This window comes from Loxodonta africana, chromosome 7 (assembly GCF_030014295.1).
Source record: "Loxodonta africana isolate mLoxAfr1 chromosome 7, mLoxAfr1.hap2, whole genome shotgun sequence".
In the NCBI taxonomy this organism is placed as follows: Eukaryota; Metazoa; Chordata; class Mammalia; order Proboscidea; family Elephantidae; genus Loxodonta; species Loxodonta africana.
This window is the reverse complement of record NC_087348.1, coordinates 62,749,786-62,776,257: the sequence shown is the minus strand read 5'-3', so window position 1 is coordinate 62,776,257 and position 26,472 is coordinate 62,749,786. Positions and strand designations below refer to the sequence as shown.

The 26,472-nt window shown below is 37.0% G+C and overlaps 1 protein-coding gene across 2 annotated transcripts in view; it reads left to right on the top strand.

Moving 5' to 3' along the window:
• Positions 1–26,472, top strand: part of PRMT3 (protein arginine methyltransferase 3) — a 127,755-nt gene that overhangs the window by 68,705 nt on the left and 32,578 nt on the right. Inside the window, exon 14 of one of the 2 annotated variants that reach the window (XM_064288346.1) lies at positions 1–11,835. The exons of the other annotated variant lie outside the window; for it this stretch is intronic. Coding sequence (XP_064144416.1) covers positions 1–51 — 51 coding nt within the window. The 3' untranslated portion in view covers positions 52–11,835. Of the gene's footprint in view, positions 11,836–26,472 lie in introns of those variants that run through there. 2 annotated transcript variants of the gene reach the window in all.

The window sequence follows — 26,472 nt, the reverse complement described above, 5'->3', positions numbered from 1 at the left end:
GAATCCTTGAGAGTTGAAAAAAGCACCATCTTGATGAATGAAAATCGATAAATCTGTAAGGGAATTCTTAGAAATTATTTGTCATATCAATATTATTAAGTAATATTATTTCATATGTTTTGATTTTACCCTGAAAATCACATGATGTTCACATAAATCAAAGTAGAGCCAATGTAACACTCAAATAAAAATGTCTCAAAAATTGTGTTTATTTTACTTATGGAGCCCTGAGCTCTGGCTGCTAACCAAAAGGCTAGCAGTTCAAATCCACCAGCCAGTCCTTGGAAATCCTGTGGAACAGTTTTACTCTGTCCTGTAGGGTTGCCATGAGTCGGGATCAACTCCACGGCAGTGGGTTTATTTTAGTTTTGCGTATTTTTGAGTTTTATATAGACAGAGACAGTTGTTGACTTTCATTGGAATGGTATTTATTTTCTGGTTTATTTATCTGGGTTCTTAGTTTCAGACAACAAAACTCAACCATTTGTCTGAGCTGAAAGGGCTTTATTAAAAGGAATAAGTAAGACCAAAGGTACAGACTGTATTTTCAACTTTCAGAAATAACTCCTAGAACCACACCTTAGAACTGGCCTGCTACAAATCTGCCTCTGGGCCACAGGTAGTAGGGCTTAGAGGGTCCACAGTGGTGGAGGCAGCTTTCTATTACAGCAGAGGCAGAGTGGTAGCCACCACTAACAACCCCAGAGGAACCAAAACCCTTCACTACCACCCTGCTCCAGGTGCCCTGCCCCCCAGCTCATGTTGGTCAGTTCCTTCTCCCAAATCTTCATTCAGCACATCTGCTTGGCTGGACTGAGGTCATGTGAAACTCTACTCGTTCCAAAACCATTTCCGTCAGGTCGATTCCAACTCAGAACTCTGGCTATCACCGCATCTTAGAAAGTAGTTCTAGCTACAGTACTTTTGTGCTACAGAAAGAGTTTTATAAAACAAATACAGAATTGTTTTCTGCTTCTTTTTATTTGAAATGGAGTTCAGGAAGTTCTGTGTTAAAGGAAACTATCCTTTGATGATCTTAGTTTTATGCTGTATAAGTGTAAAATGATAATGGGAAGGGGAAAAAATAGTGTTTAATCCAGAGAACATAAGCAAGGTGTTGGTATTGGATAATGTAACTATCAAATAGGTGCTTGCTGCATTTGTCATTGTACGATCAAAGCATTCCATAAGAAAAGTGATTGGAAATAAATTGTTATATTATCTTACATCTATAAAGTACCTTTTAGATTTACATTTTTATTCACAACATGCCTGACTGATCTTAATATAAATCTGTTTTGGAATGAGGCCTGCCTGGGCTTTGGGAAGAAGGTGGCAGGAGGTTGGAATGGACTTGTGTCTGCCTGGAAACTGCTGAATAACAGTTGTGTAACACACTTCCACAGGAATCTGTTGTTTCAAACCATAGTTATTGGATGCATGCCAGGTACTGAAGATTGTAGTACTTAGTATTCAATGTTAACTCTTCCCAGATTCTTCTGTGGATATAAATTGTCTTCTTGTGATGCTAATATCTAACAGCCATTGAACAGTTTCATGTCAGACAAAGTTCTAATCACTTTACAAGAATTATTTAGTCCTCACAATAACTGTTTGAGGTTGAGTACTAACATTAATCTCATTTTACAGATGAAGAAAAATAAATCACTGTAATGTTTTACTTGTGAAATAAATTATCTTTACTCTCTCCTGACCCAAAAAACCTCACTGGGATTGTACAGACTACTAAAAGAACGTAAAGAAAATCTTAGGAGTAAGGTATTCTGGATGTGAAAGAAACCAGGATGCATATTGTATTTGAAACCCAAAAAAAACCCAAAACCCACTGCCGTCGAGTTGATTACGACTCAGCGACCTCATAGGACAGAGTAAAACTGCCCCCATAGAGTTTCCAAGGAGCGCCTGGCGGATTCAAACTGCTGACCTCTTGGTTAGCAGCCATAGCACTTAACACTACACCACCAGGGTTTCTGTATTTGAAACAGATCAGAAAAATCTTAAAAGTGTTGCATTTGAGCAGATTTGAATATTTTTTCGTCAGCCAGAAATTTAGCAGTTGTTGGGTAAGAGAAGGAAAGAGAATATATATCATCAAAATGCTGTCTTCTTACACTCAAAACAAGGAAGGTCAGCCTAATTGGACTGGATTAAAAGTAAAGAGGTTTCCGAGATAAAATGAAAACTTCAAAGGTCAGCGAAGCAGGGGCTGGGGTCTGGGGAACTTGGTTTGAGGGGACTTCTAAGTCAATGGGCAAAACAATTCTATTATGAAAACACTCTGCATCCCACTTTGAATTGTGGCGCCTGGGGTCCTAAATGCCAACAAGCGGCCATCTAAAATACATTAATTGGTCTCAACCCACCGGGAGCAAAGGCAAAGGAAAAACACCAAGGTCACACGACAACTAAGAACCCAAGAGACAGAAAGGGCCACTTGAACCAGAGACCTACATTATCCTGAGACCAGAAGAATTAGTTGGTGCCCGGCCACAATCGATGTCTGCCCTGTCAGGGAACACAACAGACAACTCCTGAGGGAGCAGGAGACCAATGGGATACAGACCCCAAATTCTCATTAAAAGACCACACCTAATGGTATGATTGCGACTAGAGGAATCCCAGAGACAATGCTCCCCAGAACTTCTGATGGCACAGGACAGGAACCAACCCCGAAGACAAATCATCAGGCATGAAAAGCACTGGTCAGTGGGGGGGAGAGAGATACTGATGAAGAGTGAGCTAATTAAATCAGGTGGACACGGGAGAGTGTGTTGGCAACTCTTGACTGGAGGGGGGATGGGAAGATAGAGAGAGAGGGAAGATGGTAAAATTGGCACGAAATGAGAGACTGTAAGGGCTGACTCAATAGGGGGAGAGCAAGTGGGAGAAGGGAGTAAGATGTATGTAAACCTACATGTGACAGACTGATTGGAATGGTAAATGTTCACTTGAAGCTTAATAAAAAAAAAAAATAAAAAAAAAAGACCATACTTAATGGTCTGACTGAGACTAGAGGAATCCCGGTGGTCATGGTCCCCAAACCTTCTGTTGGCCCAGGACAGGAACCATTCCTGAAGACAACTCATCAGACATGAAAGGGACTGGACAATGGGTAGGAAAGAGATGCTGATGAAGAGTGAGCTATTTGTATCAGGTGAACACTTGAGACTGTGTTGGCATCTCCTGTCTGGAGAGGGGATGGGAGGATAGAGAGAGTTGGAAGCTGGCAAAATTGTCACGAAAGGAGAGACTGGAAGGGCTGACTCAGTAGGGGGAGAGCAAGTGGGAGTACAGAGTAAGGTGTATATAAACTTATATGTGACAGTTTGACCTGATTTGTAAACGTTCACTTGAAGCTCAATAAAAGTTAATAAAAAACAACAACAACAAAAAAAAAACAAAAAAAATGCTGTCTTCTTAAAGACTGAGAGGCTTGCTTAAGTGGGGAAATTTAGTCACATAGCCCATCCTCTTTTAGCAGCAGAAAAAAAGTAGATCTTAGAACTTTTTTTCCTTCGCTCTTTCAGAGTAAGCTTATAGTTGTTTGATTAAGCATCTACGTTTCTTGGAAACCTTTCCCTCCCAGCATGCTTACTCTAAGCCTGCTATGGTAAGATTTTTTGCTTCATGCTTTTATTGAGTTTTCATTATTTGTGAGCCCTGACTACCCACCCATCTCAACTCCAGCTATCTTTTGCTCTTTAGAGTTATGCCAACTTCTACCACTCTTGCCCAAGCAATTCCTTATAGTTCCTTAAACCTGAACTCTAAGGCTTCTTTTGAATAAATAGATTAGCCTCCCTGCTTGCTTGGGAATAATCCATTACAAAAGTATTAAAAAGAGGATAAGTGCCTAATGGGAGCTTTCTTCTTTTACATAATCAGGAGAGTTACTGAAGATAATTGAGGAAAAAAAAGAGCAATGCTTGGTAAAGGGATAAAGTACCTTTGTGAAGGAAGAGGTATGATTTTTTTAGATAGAGTGAAAAGTATCAGGTTTTGTACTGATAAGTACACACACCTTTAAGCTGTCAAATATAGTCAATACTTCTTCCTCTTATGATTGAATACATAGCTAAAAAGTAGGATGGACAGGTTCTCTGAGTGGTTCAGCCAATATATGCATAAACATTTATTTCTTAATGAGATTCTAAATTTGTGACCTAATTTAAAAAATTAGAGTAAATTGGATTTTTCAGAGTGCGTTTAATTTCGATAGCGTGTGTTTTTTGATGGCTTTCTCAAGGTTGTTAGAGCCGTTAGTGGAAAAACATCTCTTTTCTGTGCAGTCTCCCTTCCCCACCACACAGAGAGAGAGGGGACATTTGATAGTGTTATTTATTTAATGTTTTGCATTTATAAACTTTATATTTTGGGAATTTACTGTGATGTGATATTTATATGTAAATGTCTTGAGTCTTGGTTGCCTATCATGGTTAAATGAAAATTTTCCAATGAATACAATAACACATATGTAGCAATTTTCTGAGCATTTTTTAATTTTATTATATATTATTGACAGTTTAAGTAAAATTACCTTTGTTTTGTGATGGAGTAGGAAGGTTTATTTAGCAGCTGACATTCCATCTATCACATCAGCACGCCTAACCTTGTAATAAATGAACTATAAAGTCCATTATTTTTGTGGAAAGTTTATATGTGTTCAGAGGCAAAAGGTTTAAGGCTATAAGATTTAGAAGCAATATGGTTTTTCTTGTGAGTTCTAATTTATTTTTAATGTCATTTGTGAAATTGCATAATGCTCTCTTACCCTGTGTCTAAGCAGCATTTGTATTGGCATCTATCTATAAGCTGGAAACCCACAGGTATAGACTAGCATCTCTTTCATAATCCTAGGTGTACATTAAATGTCTTTTAATAATGGTTTTTGTATAACAAAATGAATTATTTGCCCTAAAAATGAAAATAATTTAAGGTGGTTTTATCACATTACATTCTCACATACATTAAAAATATCTTTGACATGTAAAGATTTTTTATTTGATATATCATCTTCCCTTAATCATTTTTGTATTTTAAGTTCAGCATAGTATTTTTCTTCTATTCCACTTTTCTATTATCATGCACTGGAATTATGGCTGGTACAGCAATTTTCAGTTTGTACAAACTTTCCTTAATATGCTTTTAACCATCATTTAATAAAGAATGTTATTTTTCCTAGGTATCTTCCTTTTAATTTAAGTCACTAAAGGTAAACTACTGAATTGAATCAGAAACAGCACTCTATTATGTTTGTACTTACAAAGCTTTTACAATAAAGTCCTTATTGTGGATTTTATCAGACTGCATTAATATGAGCACACTGACATTTGAGAAGTATTCAATGTTTTCTTAATCTTAATTTTTAAAATCCTTATAATAACTCTGAATACGAAGAATTTATATTAGTGAAAAGAGCCCTGGTGCTGCAGTGGTTAAGTGCTTGGCTGCTAACCAAAAGATCAGAGATTAGAACCCATTGTCTGCTCTGCGGAAGAAAAGTCCTGACAATCTGCTTTCGTAAAGATTACATTCTAGGAAACCCTATGGTGCTGTTCTACTCTGCCTATAGGGTCGCTATGAGTCAAAATTGATTCAGTGGCATGCAACAGCAAACAACAATATTGATGAATATTTCAGTTTATTAAACAAGTAGTAAATGTTGACTGTGTGCCAGGTCCAACCAGTTGCCATCCAGTCAATTAAAACACCACGTGTTTCAGAGTAGAACGGTGCTGCGTAACTTGTCTATAATATATGTACAAACATACACAAACATTCTCTGCCCTAAAAAGGTCACACTTAAATGAAAGGAGGCAGGTACTAAGGATATTTCAGTATGAATACAAAGATATGAATATAGAAATATACGCATGGTGGTCTGGGACTGGGAACACAGGAAATAGGTAATTAAATTTTATTGCCAAGGTTCCCTGGGGAAGGAAACGTTTTCCCTCTCCAAGAAAAAAAAAAATGCATATGATATATATATTATTTTAAATAAGGAAGCCTATTCAGTCTCCAAGGTTGAAAAGATTGAAGGAAAAGACTAAAAGTACAGTAGCCATGTAATAAATTCACTTTCGGATATTTTCTATTCATCCATTTTTTAGTTCACTGATATTTTTTTATCTGTGTTCTTTCTGCTGTTAAGATAGGCATTAAATATTATCATTTCAGGTATTGTATTTTTTAGTTCTAGAATTTCTAATTGATTCACTTCTGCAATTTTAAATTTTGGTTCATCTTTTTACCTAAATTCCTTAACATATTTATAATCATTCTTTTAAGATCTATTTACTAATTCCCTTAGCTTTCTATGAGTCTGCTGCCTTTGTTTTGATTATGAGAAGGAGCCCTGTTGGCACAGTGGTTAAGTGCTCAGTTGCTAAGTGAAAGGTCAGCAGTTCAAACCCACCAACCACTCTGCAGGAGAAAGATGTGACAGTCTGCTTTTGTAAAGATTAAAAAAAAAAAATCTTTTGTAAAGATTACAGCCTTGGAAACCCTATGGGACAGTTCTTCTCTGTCCTATAGGGTCACTATAAGTCAGGATCAGCTTAATAGGCAATAGGTTTATGGGTCAAGTTTTCCTGTTTCTTCTCATATTTCTTAATTTTGTATTTTAGCTAGACACTGTATAAAAGAATGGTATATACTATATAGGTGATATTTTCCCTAGAAGGGCTTCCACTTTGTCAGGCAGCTAGGGTGAGGGATTGATCTTTGTTCCAATCAGTTGATCTTGGTCAGGACTAAGTGCCGCTTCCCTTGGTTTATGTTGCCATGAACATTGATGAGGCCTCTTCCTCCTGCCAATTTCTTGCATAGACCACCAAAAAGAAACAAAGCTGAGTTTATAGTTCACCACAGTAAGGGAGACCACTACCATGACAATCTCAGTATCATCTCAGAACTAGGAAGACAGAGCCAGGGGTTTGGGGCATCTGATTTTCTGTAGGTCTCCCAGTGCAGGAGTGAAAGATTGGAAGAAAGGGAGAAAAAGTCCTGATTGGGATTAGGATTTAGCGTGGTTCATGACCTAGTACTTGAGAATTGGTAGACACACAGTGAGGGGAGTCATGAAGAATATAAAGCCTAGTTGTGCCATCTGTCCCTGGGAAGAGGGTATTTATTTACTTTCATGAGGGTTAGTTGAGAAGTCTTTTGTTCAGGTAAGTGGATTTTCTTGAGGTGCCTGAAACAAACAACCTCATCTTCTAGGACAAGAGTTTCTGGAATAGCAGTGAATTGACATGTTATTGGTGACAGTGAACTGTGTGGTTGCAGGTGGTTTCAGCTTTGAGAGCTAAGCACTGCAAGAAAACATCTCTCTGTAACTGGTTTGCAACCCAGCCACCAGCTTCATCCATCTTTTTTTTTTTTTATAATACCTCTTAAGGGTCACTGTCAATCAGAATTGACTCAATGGCAACAGGAAAAGTAAAATCAAGGAGAACTGGCGTGCAGAAAGAAGTACCTCTGCCTTTCTGGCTCACCCAGATTGCAGTGTACAAGGCTAATCTCCCCCACCCCCTCAAAAAGAAAAAAACATTTATGTTGATTGATTCCGATGCATAGTTATCCTGTAGGACAGTGTAGAACTGCCCCACAGGATTTCCAAGGAGCGGCTGGTGGATTCGAACTGCTGACCTTTTGGTAGCAGCCGAGCGCTTAACCACAGTGCCACCAGGGCTCCAGCTAACCCGTGCCACCACTTAAAATTGGTTCATTTCTCCTGGTCTCAGCAGAGTTCCTGTGCCTATGACATTTTTGTTACTTTGACTACCCATGGCCCCAGACTCGGGTAAATGCTCTCAGGGATGAAAGCCACTAACTTGTATCTGCTTAACTAGCATGGATTCACCTTTCTTCTGGAAATAGTTTATTTAAGCTTCTTTGTATCCAGGGCTCTTTGATGGTTTTAATGAAAAAATATGAATAGTTTATTAAAAAAAAAAAAATTTTTTTTGGTTACATTAGAGTGAGGGTCTTCTGCATCTGGCTACATCCTACTAGGAGCAGAAGTCCCTGAATAAATTGTTTTTAAAAGCCCAGTCTGGAAAATAAATTTGAACCTATATATTCAGAATTTTTAAAACGTTAGAAAAAGTAAATTAACCAAAGTTAATCAGTGAAATTGCTGGGTCATATGGTACTTCTGTGTTTAACTTTTTGAGGAACCGCCAGACTTTTCCACGGTGGCCACACCATTTTACAGTCCTTCCCAGCAATGGGTGAAGGTTCCAGTTTTTTCCCATCCTCAAGGAGAGCATTTGTTGTTTTTGATTTTTCTGTTAGCCATCCTAGTGGGAATGAAGTGGCATCTCATTGTGGTTTTGATTTGCATTTCCCTAATGATAATGATGTTGAGCATCTTTTCATGTGCTTGTTGGCTGTTTGTATTTCTTTTTTGGTAAAATGTCTATGCAGGTCTCTTGTCCATTTTTTGATTGGGTTGTTTTATTGTTGTTAAGTTGTAGGAGTTCTTTATATATTCTGGATATTAAACCCTTACCAGATATATGGTTTCCAAATATCTCCTCCTATTTTGTAGATTTTCTCTTTACTTTTTTGATAAATTCCTTTGATGAACAAAAGTTTTTTTTTTTATTTTAATGAGGTTCAGTTTATCTGTTTTGTTGTTCTTGCTTTCAGTGTCACATCTAAGAATATATTGTCAAAAACTACGCCCCAAACCATTATTCTTGTGATTAGTTCTAAGAGTTTTATGGTTTCAATTTTTAAGTTTAGGTTCTTGATGCACTTTGAGTTAATTTTCATATACAGTGTGAGGTATGGGTCCAACTTCATTCTTTTACATGTGGAAATCCAGTTGTCCTGTCACCATTTATTAGAGAGTATTATTCCCCCCATTGAATGGACTTGCCTTCCTTGTTGAAAATCAGTTGACCATAGATGTATGGGTTTATTTCAGGACTCGCAGTTCTATTCCACTGGCCCATATGTCTATCATTATACCAGTACTGGACTGTTGATTACTATAGCTTTATGGCATGTTTTGAAATCAGGAAGTGTGAGTCCCACTTCGTTCTTCTTTTTCAAGATGACTTTGCATATCTGGGGCCCCTTGCAATTCCATATAAATTTGAGAATTAACTTTCCCACTTCTGCAAAGAAGGCTGCTGGAATTTTGATAGGGCTCACATTGAGTCTATAGATCATTTTGGGTAGTATCAATATCTTAAGAATATAAAGTCTTCCAATCCATGAATATTTATTTAAGTCTTTTTTAATTACTTTCAGCAGTGTTTTAGAGCTTTCAGTGTACAAGTCTTTCACCTCCCTGGTTAATTTTATTCCTAGGTATTTTATTCTTTTAGATGATCTTTTAAATGGAATTGTTTCCTCGATTTCCTTTTCAGATTACTCATTGCTGGTGCATAGAAACCCAACTAATTTTTCTGTGCTGACTTTATACCCTGCCATTTTGCTAATTTTTTATTAGCTCTAATAACTTTTTTGTGGATTTTGGAGGGTTTTCTAACTCTAGGATCATGTTGTCAGTGAAAAAGGATAGCTTTACTTCGGTTTGGTTCTGGTTCCCAATTTGGATAACATGTACTTCTTTTTCTTGCCTAATTAAGTCTCATTAAGACTTTCCAGCACAATATTGAATAGCAGTGGTAAGAGCCAGTGTCTTTGTCTTGTTCCTGATCTTCAGGGGAAGGCTCTCAGTCTTTCTCCATTGAGTATGATGTAAGCCACGGGTTTTTCATAGGTGCCCTTTATCAGATTGAGGAATTCCCTTTCTGTTCCTAGCTTGTTGAGTGTTTTTAACATGGAAGGAAAGGTACAGAATTTCATCAAATGCCTTTTCTGCAGTGATTGAAATGATCATGTAGTTCTTTTCGTTTGCTCTTACCATATGATGCAACAGTTTCACTCCTAGGTATATACGCAAAAGACTGCAAGGATGCAGATATTTTTACACCAGTGTTCTTTGCAGCACTAGTCACAGTAGCCAAAAAGTGGACACAACCCAAGTGTCTATCACCAGATGAATGAAATAAATGCTACAATATGTATGAACCTTGAAAACATAACTGAGTGAAGTTAGTCAAACACATAAAGGACAAATATTGTACAATCTCACTTGTGATATGTCTAGGATAGGCAAATGCATAGAGACCAAAGTTTACTGGTGATTACCAGGGCCAAGTGGCACAGTTATTGCTTAAGAGTCCCTGAGATGCTGTTAAGGGTGATGAAAAAGCTTGGAAACAGTGGTGATGGTTGTACAACATGGGGAACATAATTAATGTCACTCAATTGTATGCATAAAAACGGTTGAAATGGCAAATGTTTTGTTATATATATATTACCAGTTTTTTTTAAGTTAATCAGTGAGCTAAAAATAAATTGCATATTACTTTTCAATTCACAGTTTGACTTCTTTTTTTAAAAATAATATACTTGATAAATGGTTGAAAAAGGTTTAAGACACATTGGTAATTTCAGCTTTGGATTCAGTAAAAAAACGAGTCTTTGGGTTATTCCCGGTTTTTTAAGGCTAATTAATGCAAATGCTGTTGAAAGAAACTAAATGTTTACAGTGCAAACTTTACTAGTCCTCTATCATAGTACTCTTTGTTTTCTTTTTACTTTTTAATTAAGCTTTAAATTTTTCTAATAGTTTAAGAAAGAGACATCAAGATGAGCCATTTCTTTGCAATTGGGTTCTTTAAACCTTTTTTGAAGGCTTTTGAAAAAATCTCTTGACAGTAGAAACCTGCTAATTCCAAACTCATTCCAGGGTATTAAATCAGTTCTTACTACTTCAGGATGTAAATTGACCTAATTTTGACCTTGCAAAGCTAATCAGCTAAAGAAACTAATTATTAAAACACATCTGTGCAGCTTAGAAATAGTAAGATTTGTTTTGAACTTGCATCATAGATTTTAGTGGGACATCTGGTATATATTTTAATAGGCATCATTAAGTGAATTTTATGTCTTGTGGGGAGAGCATCTCTAATTCTGTGATTCTACCTCTACAGTCAGTTTTAGATTTCTCTTTGTGTGAATGACCATATGATCTAGAGCATGGTCCTGAACTTCCTACTCTTCCCTGAAACTCGAACCTTTGGAGTTGGGCTAAAATGGTGGAAAAACACTTAAATCTCTTTATTTTCAGGAAATGTTTTTTGAGTAGCATTATGTGCAAAGAGCTTTGAGGCATTGAGAAAATAGTAGTAAGCCGAGAGAGTTCTTCTACTCATATGATACTAATGGGGGAGACAGATATTAAAATTCACACTATGGATATTAGATAACACCAAAGAATTGTTAAGAATAATTGTAGGCAATGTAGTTATATAAGAAAATGTGCGTTTCTTTAGGCTTTTTAAAATATGGATGTCTTCAGCCCATTCTTTATATGTAGTTGCCCTCCCATCTATTTTCATACTCTCTGCTTGGAAACATACTATGAAGAAAAATTTAGTTTTTAAAAAGACAGATGTTTCCCACCTCATATTAACTTTGGGGTATATGTTCATTGAGTAGAGTAATGGAAGGAATCATCTGCAATATTTAAATCATTATTTAAACCTAGTCAAGGAGAATGTAAAATCTATAAAATAAGGAACCCTGAAGTTGAGTAAAATAATTTGTCCATAGAGTCAGTAGAGATTCATGCTCCTGATGTTCTTTTAAAGGCCATGCTGTAAATAATGACTCTAAAGCTACATTTTTTTAAATTCATTAACACTGATTCTAAAGCCTCCTATTGAGTTGTAAAAGAATTTGAACATGAAATTGTTCTAAAATAGAATTTGGAATGTTGAAATTCCCCCCCCCCCCTTTTTTTTGTACTTTAGATGAAGGTTTACAGAGCAGACTAACTTCTCATTAAACAATGAACACACATATTGTTGTGTAACATTGGCTGCCAGCTCCACAGCATGTCACCATTCTCCGCTTCTCGACTTTTGGTTCCCCATTACTGGCTTTCCTCTTCCCTCCTGCCTTCTTGTCCTTGCCCCTGGGCTGGCATGCCCATTTAGTCTCATTTTGTTTTATGGGTCTGTCTAATCTTTGGCTGAAGGGTAAATCTCAGGAGAGACTTTATTACTGAGCTAAAAGGGTGTCTGCGGCCATACTCTCAGGTTTTTTCAAGTAAGTCTTTTTTTTTTTGAGTTGGAATATTGTTCTACATTTTCTCCAGCTCTGTCCTGGACCTTCTGTTGTGATCCCTGTCAGAGCAGTTGGTGGTGGTAACCAGGCATCATCTAGTTGTGCTGGACTCAGTCTGGTGGAAGCTGTGGTAGTTGTGGTCCATTAGTCCTTTGGACTAACCTTTCCCTTATGACTTTGGTTTTCTTCATTCTCCCTTTTTCCAGATGGGGTGACACCTGTGGAGTTATCTTAGATGACTGTTAACAAGCTCTTAAGACCCCAGATGCTACTCATTGAAGTAGAATGTAGAACATTTTCTTTATAAATTATGTTATGCCAGTTGAGCTAGATGTTCCCTGAGACAATGGTCCCCACAGCCCTCAACCCTGTATTTGGTCCCTCAGGGAGTTTGGATATATCTTTGGAGCTTCCATGACCTTGCCTTCATCAAGTTGTACTGGCTTCTCCAGTATTATGTATCATCTTACCCTTCACCAAAGTTAACACTTCTCTACTGTCTGTTTAGTGTTTTCTCCACTCCTCCCTTTCCTCCTGACCATCAAAGATTGCTTCCTTTTGGGTGTAAATCTTTTCATGAGTTTTTATAGTAGTGGTCTCATACGATACTTGCCTTTTTGTGATTGTCTTACTTCACTCAGCATAATGCCCTCCAGATTTTTCCATGTTGTAAGATGCTTCGCAGATTAATCATTGTTCTTTTTTGTTGTGTAGTATTCCATTGTGTGTATGTACCACAGTTTGAATATCCATTCATCTGTTGATAGGCATCTAGGTTGTTTCCGTCCTGTTGCTATTGTGAACAATGCTGCAGTGAACATGGGTGTGCATATATCTATTCATGTGATGGCTCTTATTTCTCTAGGATATATTCCTAGGAGTGGAGTTGCTGGATCATATGGTATTCTATTTGTAGCTTTTTAAGGAAGTTCCAGATTATTTTTCAAAATGGTTGTACAATTTTGCATTACCACCAACAGTGCATAAGAGTTCCAGTCTCCCTTCAGCCTCTCCAACATTTGTTATTTTCCGGTTTTTTTTGACTTGTGCCAATAATGTGGGGGTGAGATGGTATCTCATTGTGGTTTTGATTTGCATTTCTCTAATAACTAGTGATCAAGAACATTTCCCCATGTGTCTTTTAGCTGCCCAAATGTGTTTGGAGAAGTATCTGTTCATGTCCTTTGCCCATTTTTTAATTGGATTATTTGTTTTTTGTTGTAGAGATGTTGGATTTTCCTGTAGATTTTAGAGATTAGACGTTAGTTGGATTTCTCGTAGCCAAAAAATTTTTCCCAGTCTGTGGGTTCTCTTTTTACTCTTTTGGTGTAGTCTTTTGATAAACCTAAGTGTTTAATTTTTAGAAGATCCCAGTTATCTAGCTTACCTTCTGGAGTTCGTATGTTGTTAGTTATGGTTTGTACCCTGTTAATGCCGTGTATTAGGGCCTCTAGCGTTGATCCTATTTTTTCTTCTATGATCTTTATAGTTTTTGGTTTTATATTTAGGTCTTTGACCCAGGAATGTTGAAATTCGTAAGCCACATTCCAATATTAAATTTGATTCTAGCTAGGTATAGGGTCATGCTTGAAATAAGCAATGTTGAGGGTCAAAATAAGTTTACAGGAGGAATCATCACACTCAACCAAACCAAACCAGTTGCTGTCAAGTCGATTCCAACTTATAGCAGCCCTAAAGGACAGAGTAGAACCACGCCATAGGGTTTCTAAGGGGTGGCCAGTGGATTCCAACTGCTGACCTTTTGATTAGCAGCCGAGCTTTTAAGCACTGTGCCACCAGGGCTCCAATTACACTCAAGCAGGACTGAAATATCTCTCTCAAGAATAGCAGTAAGCATAAAAAATGGCTTATTTATCCAGTAATCAATAATAGTGGACTCTTGATTAGAGATGTCAGGGGAGTTATCTGTAGAGTTATTACAGTGGCTGCCAATTAGCATTATTAGATTGTGATAATAAATGAATTTGACCAGGTATTTTCTTCTTTGATTCAGGCAGTTATCCCTAGAGTAATAACCTATAAGGAAGTAATCTTCCCAGTTTAGATTTCCTTGCACTTATGCACCAGCAGAAGCCGTTGTGAATATTGGCATTCAGACCTTCTGAAAACCCTGAAGCACCTAATGCTTCCAGACAGCTGATATATGTGTATATGTTAGCAAGAGGAACCGGTCCTCCCGGAAGATGAATCAGGAATTGAAAAGATAAGTTTTTGTTATATATACCAGATGGCTCAGAACTTACTAATATCTGCCAAAACCAGTCCATCTTTCTTTTTTGTAGAAGACTGGATGAGAGAAGGACCAACCTTGAAATGGGAGGGAGTTTTCTGAATACAGTTCTCTTTAAAACCGATGAAAATAAAATCAAAGAGGAAAGTTTAAAAGTTGGTAATGTAGAACTGTGGTTAAAGGCTCAATCTTTAGACCCTATGGACCTGATTTTACCAGTATGACTTTAGAGCGCATATTTAACTTCTCCAAACTTCAGTTTTTCATCTCAAAAGTGGAGAAAATACCAACACCTATCTCATAGGTATTACTTTGAGCGCTGAATGAGACAATGCGTGTAAGCATTTAGCACCCTGCCTGGTGCATAGAAAATGTTCAATAAATGATCCAATTAATATTTCTCTTCACTTTCTTATCTTTCTGCCTTCTTAAAGAAAGGGTTGTTTGATTTTTTGATTGTTTTGTTTTAACTTTTCCATTTGCTTGTGGAGATTTAGGATTATGTGATTTCATAGATGTGGTTTACTTGTTCCATCAGGATTTTGCATAAGCCTAACTGATTTGGCTTCACTGATCTGGCGGAGGGCTTAAGCACCACCTCAAAGACCAGTGTTTTTCACAGGGTAAGGTGAAAATACTCTCACTTATCCATATACTTGAAGTTTTAATGTATTAGAGAAATGAGACCTTCTTTTTAAAAATGTTTCAACTGCTTCTCAAAGCAGAAACATATCCTTTGTACCTACAGTTTTACAAAGGGTTATGTTTTTAATTTCTAGATCACTAAGAGACATAACTATTACAGAATACCCTTTCCTTTAACAAGTGATGTATCCTGGATGTCCCGAAAGGCCTGCGGCATAGAGTTCAATCTGATTTCTTTTTTCCTCTTCTCTTCCTTTATCTACATCCCACCCCATGGAGACGGGTTGGGCCAGACTGAGTCCTGGGGCCCCAGAGATGTAAATCATTGTCTTCCCAGCAGTGTCCAGAGATTACAGTCACACACACACTTGGAATTACAAATATAAAGCCAAAATTTATGATAACTAATGTAATTATCTTCTTTGAAAAACTGCACCTTATAAATGAAGACGACAAGATTTTTCATTCTCACCCCAGTTGTTGGATACTGTATAAAGGGCTTGGGGCGGAGAGGGGGTAGACATCTTTTTTACCTCACTTTCCAGGAGAGAAATACAACCCTCTTCATTTCTGGAAAGTAAGATGTATGACATCTTCTGTCCCCAGGCTGCCTTTTTTTTTTTTCCTGTTCAGTAGAGAGTTTTTTCAGTGTTCCGTATCTTGACTTGTACATCCAAAGGCTCATAAAGACAAGTAGTATCTGGTAGAGCTTGATCACCTATCCATAGAAAATGAGTTTCAATAGTTTCCAGGTTTTAAGCTATTTTTTGTTCTGCCACTTTTTTTTTAGGCTTACCAGCTATATTGTTCACGTTAATATGTATTCCTAAAATTAAAAATATGTTTACTTACCACTGATAACATTTTCTGCCATTGGAGGAACTAGATATGGGGCATATAGCCCTTACATGGATAGTTTTTAGGGAGCATTGGAAAACAGCATGAAAAATGGAACATAAGAAAACAGTAAGCATTAATATCAAGCAGTGCCAAAACTGATGGTGTGTGAGGAAGCAGGAGGAGATAGAAATCTAGAGAAGCAGTGGGACGCAAGAATTTTTAAGTGGAAAGCACCAGAAAAAAGAAAAAATTCAAAACTACTTTTCATTCTAGCAACAGTTTTGAATACTAATACTACATACTAGCTTCTGTGGTAGGCACTGTGAATACAACAGAGAATAAAATGAAGTTCCAGGCCCAAAGGACCTTCGCCTAGTAAAAGATGCCAACGTATAAATGGATAATTGTAACATCGTGTTCTGTAATAGAATTTAATAATAGAGGCTTATACAAGGTTCCCTTGGCTTGGCACACTCCTAGTCTAACTTCTTAATAATCCTGCCTGTTTTTAAGGTTTTACGTTAGGCATGAGTTCTTCCAGAAGGCCTTCCTAATGCCACATGCACTATATTAGTGGGGAGAGATTAGTTATTGCTGGTACTGATGTTAGGGAAGGTGTCTCTGAATTAGTTACATCTGATCTAGAAAAAAATAGGAAGTTAAAAGAGAAATAAAGGCATAATGACTTTGTTTTCCCAAAGATTAGTAGAAGTGAACATACTATATCACTTTGATTCTTTTATTTGTTCACTAAATTGTATCTTTATTTACTATAGTCTGGTACTGTTAAAGGCTGACAGTCCTTAAACATTCCAGGCTATTTCATGCCTCCAGTAACTTTGCATAGTTGTTCTCACTGTTTAGGTAGAGCACCCAGGCATTGTGCTTAGGCAGTGAGAATGCGTAGGTGAACACAGTTGTGGAGACTGCCCTTAAGAGCCTACTGGGATCTGCAGATGTTGCACAAAGAGCACTATGAGTATGATCATTGTTATTATAGGGGTTTTGGGAACAGTTAATGGATGCATTATAATCTACTCTGTGGGATTAGGGAAGGCTCCCCAGAGGAATTAACATTCAAACTGAGGTATAACAAGTGAGAAGAAGTTATTTTAGAGAATGGGTAGAGGAGAATGTTATGGGCAGAGGGCCTTAAGTAGGAAACAACAATGTAATTTGAAGAATCTGCCTCCTGTAATTGTATAACTGGGAGCAAGCCTTTTATCGATAACAACTTCAAAAGCTATCAAAAATACTGTCTGTCTGAAGACATCAGAGCGTTAACAAATTAGTAGCATTACTAAGTCAAGACTCAGAAAAGAAGGAAATCCAAAGAAATGAGATAGATATCTGGAACTGTTTTTGCCCCGTAGGCATTTGCCAATTCAGAGGAAGCAGCTAAAAGACTTGAGTAGCATTTTTGATAGCCTCACGTGGCTAGGAAGACGAAAATGGGGCGCCTTAATCCCTTAATGCTTTGTGTTGGGTCCCTGTAAGACTGCACCCAAGAACAGGGTAAAACAGAGAGAAATGATCCCTTATGTGACCTGCAGTCAGCTTCAAGCCCTCTGGGTGGCCCGGGAAGTTCTCAGACTTGGATACTGGATTGTGGTAGTCCCCCAGGTTCCTTGCAGGAACATTCTTTCTGGAAGAAGATCTCAGAGTATCTCTCCAAGCAGCTTTTCAGAATATGATGTTCAGAACACAAAAGTAATCAGGCACATAAGGACACAAGACAGCATAAATCAAGAACCAGCTGAAACAGTAGGCAATAAAAACAGAGCTCTAGGTGCTCTCAATATTACGTATATCAGACACGAACTTTAAAATAACTATGCTTACTAACTTCAAGGGAAAAAAAATTGTGAATTGCAAGCAAAGAACTGGAACCATTCTAAAAAACGATACAGCACATTTTAAAAAGAGCCAAATAGACATTCTAGAACTAAACTAAAAAATGAGTTTAACAGCAGATCTTTATACACTGGTGTTGAGAGGATTATTAAACTGGATTTTAGGTCAGAAGAAAACACTAGAAGGAAATAGATACAAGGATGAGGCAGAGGAGGGGGCAACAGACAGGATATAAGAGAAGGTCTACTGTATATTTAAATGGGGGTCCCAAAAGGAAAAAACAGTGAGAATGTTAATGACAGAATTTTCCAAAACAAGAGAAACACACTGAGCTGCAATTTAAGAAGCACAGCATAGCCTAAATAGGATAAATTTTAAAAATCCATCCACTTCTAGGTATATGTTCAAGAGAAATGAAAACATACATCCACACAAAAATTTGTACATGCAGGTTCTTAGCAGCGTTGTCCGTAATAGCTAAGGAGTAGACGTAATCCAAATTTCCATCACGTGGCACAGTAACAAGAGTGAAGTACCTTCAGCAACATGGGTGAACCTTGAAAACATTATGCTGAGTGAAGGAAGCCAGTCACAAAAGACCACATATTGTGTGATTCCAGAAGAGACAAATGTGTAAACAGAGGCGATGGGGAATGACTGCTAATGAATACAGGGTTTCTTTTTGGGGTGATAAAATGTTCTAAAATTAGATTGTGGTGATGATCGCACAACTTTGTGAATACACTAACAACACTGATTTATACACTAAATGAGCAAATTCTTGTGGTATGTGAATTATATCTCCATTTTAAAAAAGAAACCCACACCTAGACACATCCTAGTAAAACTACAGAAACCAAGGAGAAAATCTTAAAAGTGACAATGGGTGGGCATAGGGCTGGGAATTGGAATTACCTTTTAAGGAACGGTGAGCAGACTGGTAGATAACAATGGAATCATGAAGGCAAAAGAGAATTCAGTGACAGAGCTCAGAGAAAATAACTGCCAGCCCTGAATTCTATCCAACTGAAGTATCTTTTAAGAAAAAAACTGAAATAAAGTTATTTTCAGATGAAAGAGAATTTTGTCCCAACAAACCTATACAAAATGGAGATGCTGAAGGGCATTCAGGACAACAGGAAATGATCCCAGATGGTAGGCCAGAAATACAGAAAACAATACAGATTAACAAAAGCCGTGAATATGTGCGTGCCAGCAGTTCCATTCCTAGGCATATACCCAAAAGCAGCGAGTACATATGTTGACCGAAAGACATGTACTAGAATGTTCATAGCAGCACTATTCATGAGAGCCTCAACTTAAAACTATTCAAATGCTTGTCAGTAGTAGACTGGTTAAACAAATTGTTGTATAGTCACCTGTCATAATATCTTATGGCCGTGAAAATGAATGATATACAACAGCATGCAACAATATGGATGCATGTCGCGAACAATATTAAGCAGAATTGCCAGAACAAAAGACTATGTGATGTGTGATTCCATTTATGTTAAAGTATAGTGAGAATCCCTGGGTAGTGCAAATCCTTAACGTACTTGGCTGCTAACTGAAAGGTTGGAGTTTGAAGTCCACTCAGAGGTACCTCAGAAAAAAGGCCTGGCAGTCTACTTCCAAAAAATCAGCCACGGAAAACTCTGTGGAGCACCATCCTACTCTGACAGGCACGGGGTTGCCATGAGTCAGAGTCAGCTTCGCGGTGTGCTTTTAGGAATCAGGGTAGTGGTTTCCCTTTTGCGGGGGTGGATGCCTGGGATCAGCTAGGTGTAAAAGGGCACTGACTGGGGTGTTGGGGTGTTGTTTCACCATCTGGGTGCTGGTTACATAGATGTATTCAGTTTGAAAATTCATTGAGGTGAATTTTCACTTTTCTGTGTGTATGTTATCCTTAAACAGGTTTTAAAAAGTTACAAATATCAGTGAATATTGGCTGTATAAAGTAATAAAAAGAAGAAATGTGGAGCAATTAGAGTATGTAGGTATCAACTGATGAAATATCAGAATTAAAAATTTGTCTCTTAGGCTCTGAAGAGATGATCCCTTTTGCTACTAAAATCACTTCAATCAGCGGTTTTGAAATTACAAGGAAGTGGTCTAAATGTATTTAAAAGGGGGTTTCAGTTATAATGTGGAAATATTTTAGGTAGATCAAAAATTAATTATGTTCAGCTTTTTAGTAAAAGTGTCTCTTTTTTTACTTTTAGACCTATTGTTTGGTTTGCTACTTCCCATATTGCTTGGTCTGTTTCTAAACGCCACTCAATCTGGCAATATCCCTTGAGAAGTATATGGCACTTAAGGTGTATTACTCCCTAGAGGAATCATGAAAGAAACAAAAGATGCACATTTTCTCTTGGGATAAAATAGAAAATTAGTTGACGAAGGAAGAGTCCATAATTTAAGGTATAGTTAATATTGGGAGAAAAATCATCCTATATGATTTTCATATTTGTTGCTTATGTCTTCTTCGTTTAAATGCCACTTACCACTTGCAGGGTTCATGCTCCATATTGCACCAGCTTGTGTGGCTTATGTTTGCATTTTCATCTGGTTTGCTTAATATACAATGATGTAAGCTATAATAAACATTTTTATTCATTATCTGCTTACTCTTTCTTTGGTTGCTTCAGACTCATTCTCAGGTGGCTTTTGAATTCCATATTAAGATTTTGAAAGAAATACTCCAACAAAAAACGAATTGTACTTTTGTTATAGTGATGCTGCTGCATGGATTACAAGCACTCTGTCTCCATGCTCGGATAAACTCCATCAAAAGCGCATTATCCTCCCACTTCTGTGGCCAGCTGCCTAATTGTATCTGCTGTAACCACACGGTGTTGGAACATGATACCAGTGAAGGACAGAAGTGATAAATTACTCCCTGCAGGTGATAGTGATAATGATAATTTTTAATTTCCTTCTTCCTCATAAGGTCTAGTCTGGTCTTATTTCATTGGCTGCCATCCTGTTAAATATACACGTGATGTATCCTCTTTAAAGAAATACGCATCATGCCAAAATACATGAGAAAGTAATTCATTTTTATTCCAAGTCGTTGTTCTTCAAATGAGCATGTCTAAAGTGAACTGCATTTACCTTTGTACAGAGATGATAAGCAAGCAAAATGTGGCTTAAGACAGATTTTTAAAGGATTCGTTTTTTAAATGCTCAGAGTTATTTTTATCCCTTTTATGAGATCCACAGAGAACTGAGGAGCAGCTCATTCTAATGCTTAGGAATATTTACAGTATACCATAAAGCTACATGTCTGTTTTATTTTCCTGTGTGCTTCAGTGCAGTTGAAGGATTCTTACCAAATTTCAAGAGTGATCAAACTGTCCCAGAAGTTCACTGTATTTTCCTTTTATTTGGTTTTCTTCCATCATCATCATCATTGTTGTTTTTATTGTTAATTACCACCCCCCCCATCCCTATTTCAGTCTAAGGGGCTTTATAACTAAATTTTTTCTGACCGTGGTATAACTTAAAGAAATTTCAACTCTTTAATTATGCCCTTGGCTTTGAAGATTAACGCAACTGCTAGAGACATTTAATTTTAATGTCTTTTGTTTTTTTTTCCCTCAGCAATTCTTATTGCCCTTGACAAGATATATATGTGGAACAAAAGAGAAATTTGTTTTGTGCTCAGGCCTTCTAACCTATCTGATCTTTTTCAAGCACGTGTCAAGTTGTAGCTCCAGTTATTTATTACCATTGCCTGTTAGTCATCATTCTCAATTTCCTATGGTTTGTTATTTACCCTAATATTTGAATGACGTTCACAGAGTAAAAAACCAAACCAAACCCATTGCTATCAAGTCGATTCCGACTCATAGCAGCCCTATAGGACGGAGTAGAACTGCCCCATAGAGTTTCGAAGGAGGGCCTGGTGGATTCAAACTGTCGACCTTTTGGTTAGCAGCCGTAGCACTGAACCACTACGCCACCAGGGTTTCCTCACAGAGTAAAGTTCATTGAAATTAACATTTAAAAAACCAGAAATGGCCTGTCAAAGTGACCTAACAGGGTGGTGAAAGTAAAAAACAGTGGCGTATTTATGTTCTGCGGACAAAGAAAATAGTTTTATCCTCAAATCAGCCGACATATTTGGTTGATTATATAGTTATTACTTATTTTCAATTGTCTTTATTGCAGAAACACTAATCATACTTCACTTGGTTTATATGACTACCTTTAAAGTTTAAGGGTTTTTTTTTTCCTATAATATCATTATTAAAGATCATTCATACAGTAAAAAAATATGTCCTTTCTCTTTGAGTGACATTCTAGGTCTTGCTTGTGTTCAGGGGTATCCTCATTTTAAAATCCTTTCTCTTTGAGTGACATTCTAGGTCTTGCTTGTGTTCAGGGGTATACTCATTTTAAAATCCTTTCTCTTTGAGTGACATTCTAGGTCTTGCTTGTGTTCAGGGGTATCCTCATTTTAAAATCCTTTCTCTTTGAGTGACATTCTAGGTCTTGCTTGTGTTCAGGGCTATACTCATTTTAAAATCCTTTGAGTGACATTCTAGGTCTTGCTTGTGTTTGTTTAGGGGTATACTCATTTTAAAATCCTTTCTCTTTGAGTGACATTCTAGGTCTTGCTTGTGTTCAGGGGTATCCTCATTTTAAAATCCTTTCTCTTTGAGTGACATTCTAGGTCTTGCTTGTGTTCAGGGGTATACTCATTTTAAAATCCTTTCTCTTTGAGTGACATCCTAGGTCTTGCTTGTGTTCAGGGGTATGCTCATTTTAAAATCCTTTCTCTTTGAGTGACATTCTAGGTCTTGCTTGTGTTCAGGGGTATGCTCATTTTAAAATCCTTTCTCTTTGAGTGACATTCTAGGTCTTGCTTGTGTTCAGGGCTATACTCATTTTAAAATCCTTTCTCTTTGAGTGACATTCTAGGTCTTGCTTGTGTTCAGGGGTATACTCATTTTAAAATCCTTTCTCTTTGAGTGACATTCTAGGTCTTGCTTGTGTTCAGGGCTATACTCATTTTAAAATCCTTTGAGTGACATTCTAGGTCTTGCTTGTGTTTGTTTAGGGGTATACTCATTTTAAAATCCTTTCTCTTTGAGTGACATTCTAGGTCTTGCTTGTGTTCAGGGGTATCCTCATTTTAAAATCCTTTCTCTTTGAGTGACATTCTAGGTCTTGCTTGTGTTCAGGGGTATCCTCATTTTAAAATCCTTTCTCTTTGAGTGACATTCTAGGTCTTGCTTGTGTTCAGGGGTATCCTCATTTTAAAATCCTTTCTCTTTGAGTGACATTCTAGGTCTTGCTTGTGTTCAGGGGTATCCTCATTTTAAAATCCTTTCTCTTTGAGTGACATTCTAGGTCTTGCTTGTGTTTGTTTAGGGGTATACTCATTTTAAAATCCTTTCTCTTTGAGTGACATTCTAGGTCTTGCTTGTGTTCAGGGGTATGCTCATTTTAAAATCCTTTCTCTTTGAGTGACATTCTAGGTCTTGCTTGTGTTCAGGGCTATACTCATTTTAAAATCCTTTCTCTTTGAGTGACATTCTAGGTCTTGCTTGTGTTCAGGGGTATACTTATTTTAAAATCCTTTCTCTTTGAGTGACATTCTAGGTCTTGCTTGTGTTTAGGGGTATACTCATTTTAAAACCAGAAGCTGCCTTTGGTTTTTCAGAGCGCGAGTCTTCTAGTTCCTCAGTTCTGTGAATACTAACTGATGAGCAGGTTATCTGCACATAATTTTTAATCCCAGGTGATCTTCTTCCTAGTTTTTCTCCTCATCCTGCTTAATCTGTGCTATGGAAGCGATTTTGAAGGTAAACCTGAATGAGGAATCAAAGATACTAACATACCTTTCAAAGGAAACTGTAAAATATCCTTTTTCAGATTTATCTTTGTCATGGATTCCTGCCATATGCTCACACCAAAATTAACGTTATCTTTCATTTTTATTTTTCTTATTTATCTTGAGACTTATGAACTAGTTGTTCTTTTTTTTTCCCCCCCAAATTGTCTTTTTGTATTTAATTGTGGCAAAATACATGTAACAAAACATTTCGGTCATTTTTACATGTATAATTCACTGACATTAACTACATCCACCATATTATACATCCGTCACCACTGTCTGTTCCCAAATTTTTTCATTGCTCTTAAAAAAAACTCTGTACCATTTAAGCTGTACTTCCCTATCCTCCTCCTGCCTGTCCCTGGTAACTACTAATAAACTTTGGTCTCTGTGCATTTTCCTGTTCTGGATATTTCATATAAATGGAGTCATGCAATATTTGTTCTGTTGTGTCTGATGTATTTCATGCAGTATAATGTTTTCAAAGTTTATTCTTGTTGTAGCATATATCAGAACTTCATTTTGCCTGCCCAGAATACTTGGGCTGTTTCTACCTTTTGACTATTGTGAATATTGCTACAGTGAACATTGGTGTACAAGTATCTGGTTGAGTCTGCTTTCAGTTCTTTTGAGTATATACTTAAAAGAGGAATTACTGGGTCATAGAATAGTTCTGTGTTTAACTTTTGTAGGTTCTGCCAAACTGAACTATTTATTTTTCGATTGCCCGGAACTACCCGATATTTCTTCCACTGTATTATTTGGATGGTGGGGTGTGTGTGTGTGTGTGTATTTATTTACATTTGCATAACATAATGAGTTTATAATGTACACACTTTGGTAAGCTGCTTTTCATTTACTAGTATGTCGTGAATATTTTGTCAAATCTATAAATAATTATAGGGTTACTTTTTATTACTAGGCTTTATTTTTTAGAGCAGTTTTAGGTTTACAAAAGAATTTTTGCAGTAAGTATAAAGTCACTGTGGGTCAGAATTGACTCAATGGCAACAGATTTGTTTTTTGGTTTTTTATAGAGTTCCTGTCTGTTCCCTCCCTCTGCACATTATTTCACCTATTAACATCTTATATTCTACAGATTTACTTTTGCTGGCCAAATGGTGGTGGTGGTGGTGGTGTGGGGTGCCAGAGAGTTATTTTGGCTCATAGCTCCCCCATGTGACAGAGTAGAACTGCCACATAGGGTTTTCTTGGCTGTAAGTTTTACAGAAGCAGATCACCAGGTTTTTCACCTGCGGAGAGGCAGAGTGGGTTCAAACTACCTACCTTTCGATTAGCAGCCAGCACGTAGCCATTGTACCACCAGGACTCCTCCATTATATGGAGATACTATGATTTATTAGCATAATAAATTATAGCAATCACATATTATTGAAAATATGTGCTAAAATTAACATTGGTAAGTTTTTGCAAGCACACTTAGTAACTTCCATAGACTATTTCTGAAATTTAGAATTACTGGGTCAATGAGTTTGTACATCCTGTAAAAATTTTCATTGAGTGTGTAATATACATTTAGTAAAACAAAAGTGTACAAATCAAAAGTGTAGTTTGGTAAAATTACACAAAACAAATACACTCCCTGTGTAGTCAGCATTCGGCTTAGACAAAATATTACCAGCACTGCAGAAGCCTCCCTTGGAACCCTTTGTCGTTTCTACCACTATCACAAAGGAAGTATTTTCCTGACTTACAACACTGTAAGTTATGATTATAAACACCACAAACTAGTTTTGCTCCTTTTGAGTTTATATATATATATGGAGCCATACCATGTGTACTATTTCCTGTCTAACTTTTCAATACAAACATTGTAATCTTTTCATGTGTATTGTCATTTCCCTCTAGAAAGGGTATTTCCCCAATATGAGTGCTGCTTTCCCCACTGTGGATATTACCATTTTTAAAAACTGTTTTTCTCCAACATAATAAAGGAAATTTTTACCTGGTTGTTTTCATTTACTTTTTTTTCTAAATAGGCCCCACATTTTTTCACAAGCTTACTAATCATTTGATTGTCTTGTGTTCATTTTTCTTTTGGGTTATTAATCATTTCCTTACTGATTTGTAGTAGTATTCTTTATTGTAAGTTTCTGTCATGTGTGTTACACTTAAAAATGAAGAAGTATCCTTCTCCACTTCCAAGTACTATAAACACCTGTAAATATTGGCGAGATTTTACCCTTCTGCCCCTACCACTGGTCTTTATGATTACATCTGCTTATATTAAGAACTTGACCAGATAATATTATAATTTTTGCTTTAAGTAAGCATAAATGTTTTAAAGAATATGAAGGGGAAACAGCATTCTTTTATATTTACCCATCTGTATACCATTTCTGTTGTTTTTGCTTTATTCCTGATGTTCTAGGTTTCCTTCTAGTATCGTTTCCAATCATCATAAAGAAAACAAACAAACAAAAAAATCCATTGCTGTCAAGTTGATTCTGACCCATAGCAACCTTATAGAACAGAGCAGAACTGCCCCAAAGGGTTACCAAGGAGCGCCTGGTGGATTTGAACTGCTGACCCTTTGGTTAGCAGCTGTAACACTTAACTACTACAGCATCAGGGTTTCCTCATCATAAAGAACTTCCTTTAAAATGTCTCCTAGGGAAAGTCTTTTGGCAATGATTTCTTTTAATTTTCCTTTACTTGAAAATGTCTTTAGTTGCTTTCTTTTCTGGTGGATATTTTTGCTGCGTATAGAATTCTAGGTTTTTTTCTGCTCCAATCTTTTGGTTTTACATTTAGGTCTACAGTTATACATATGTTAGATACGTGGATCCCAGAGACTGTGCATTTTATTTCAATCTTTTTCCCCTTGGATCTTCAA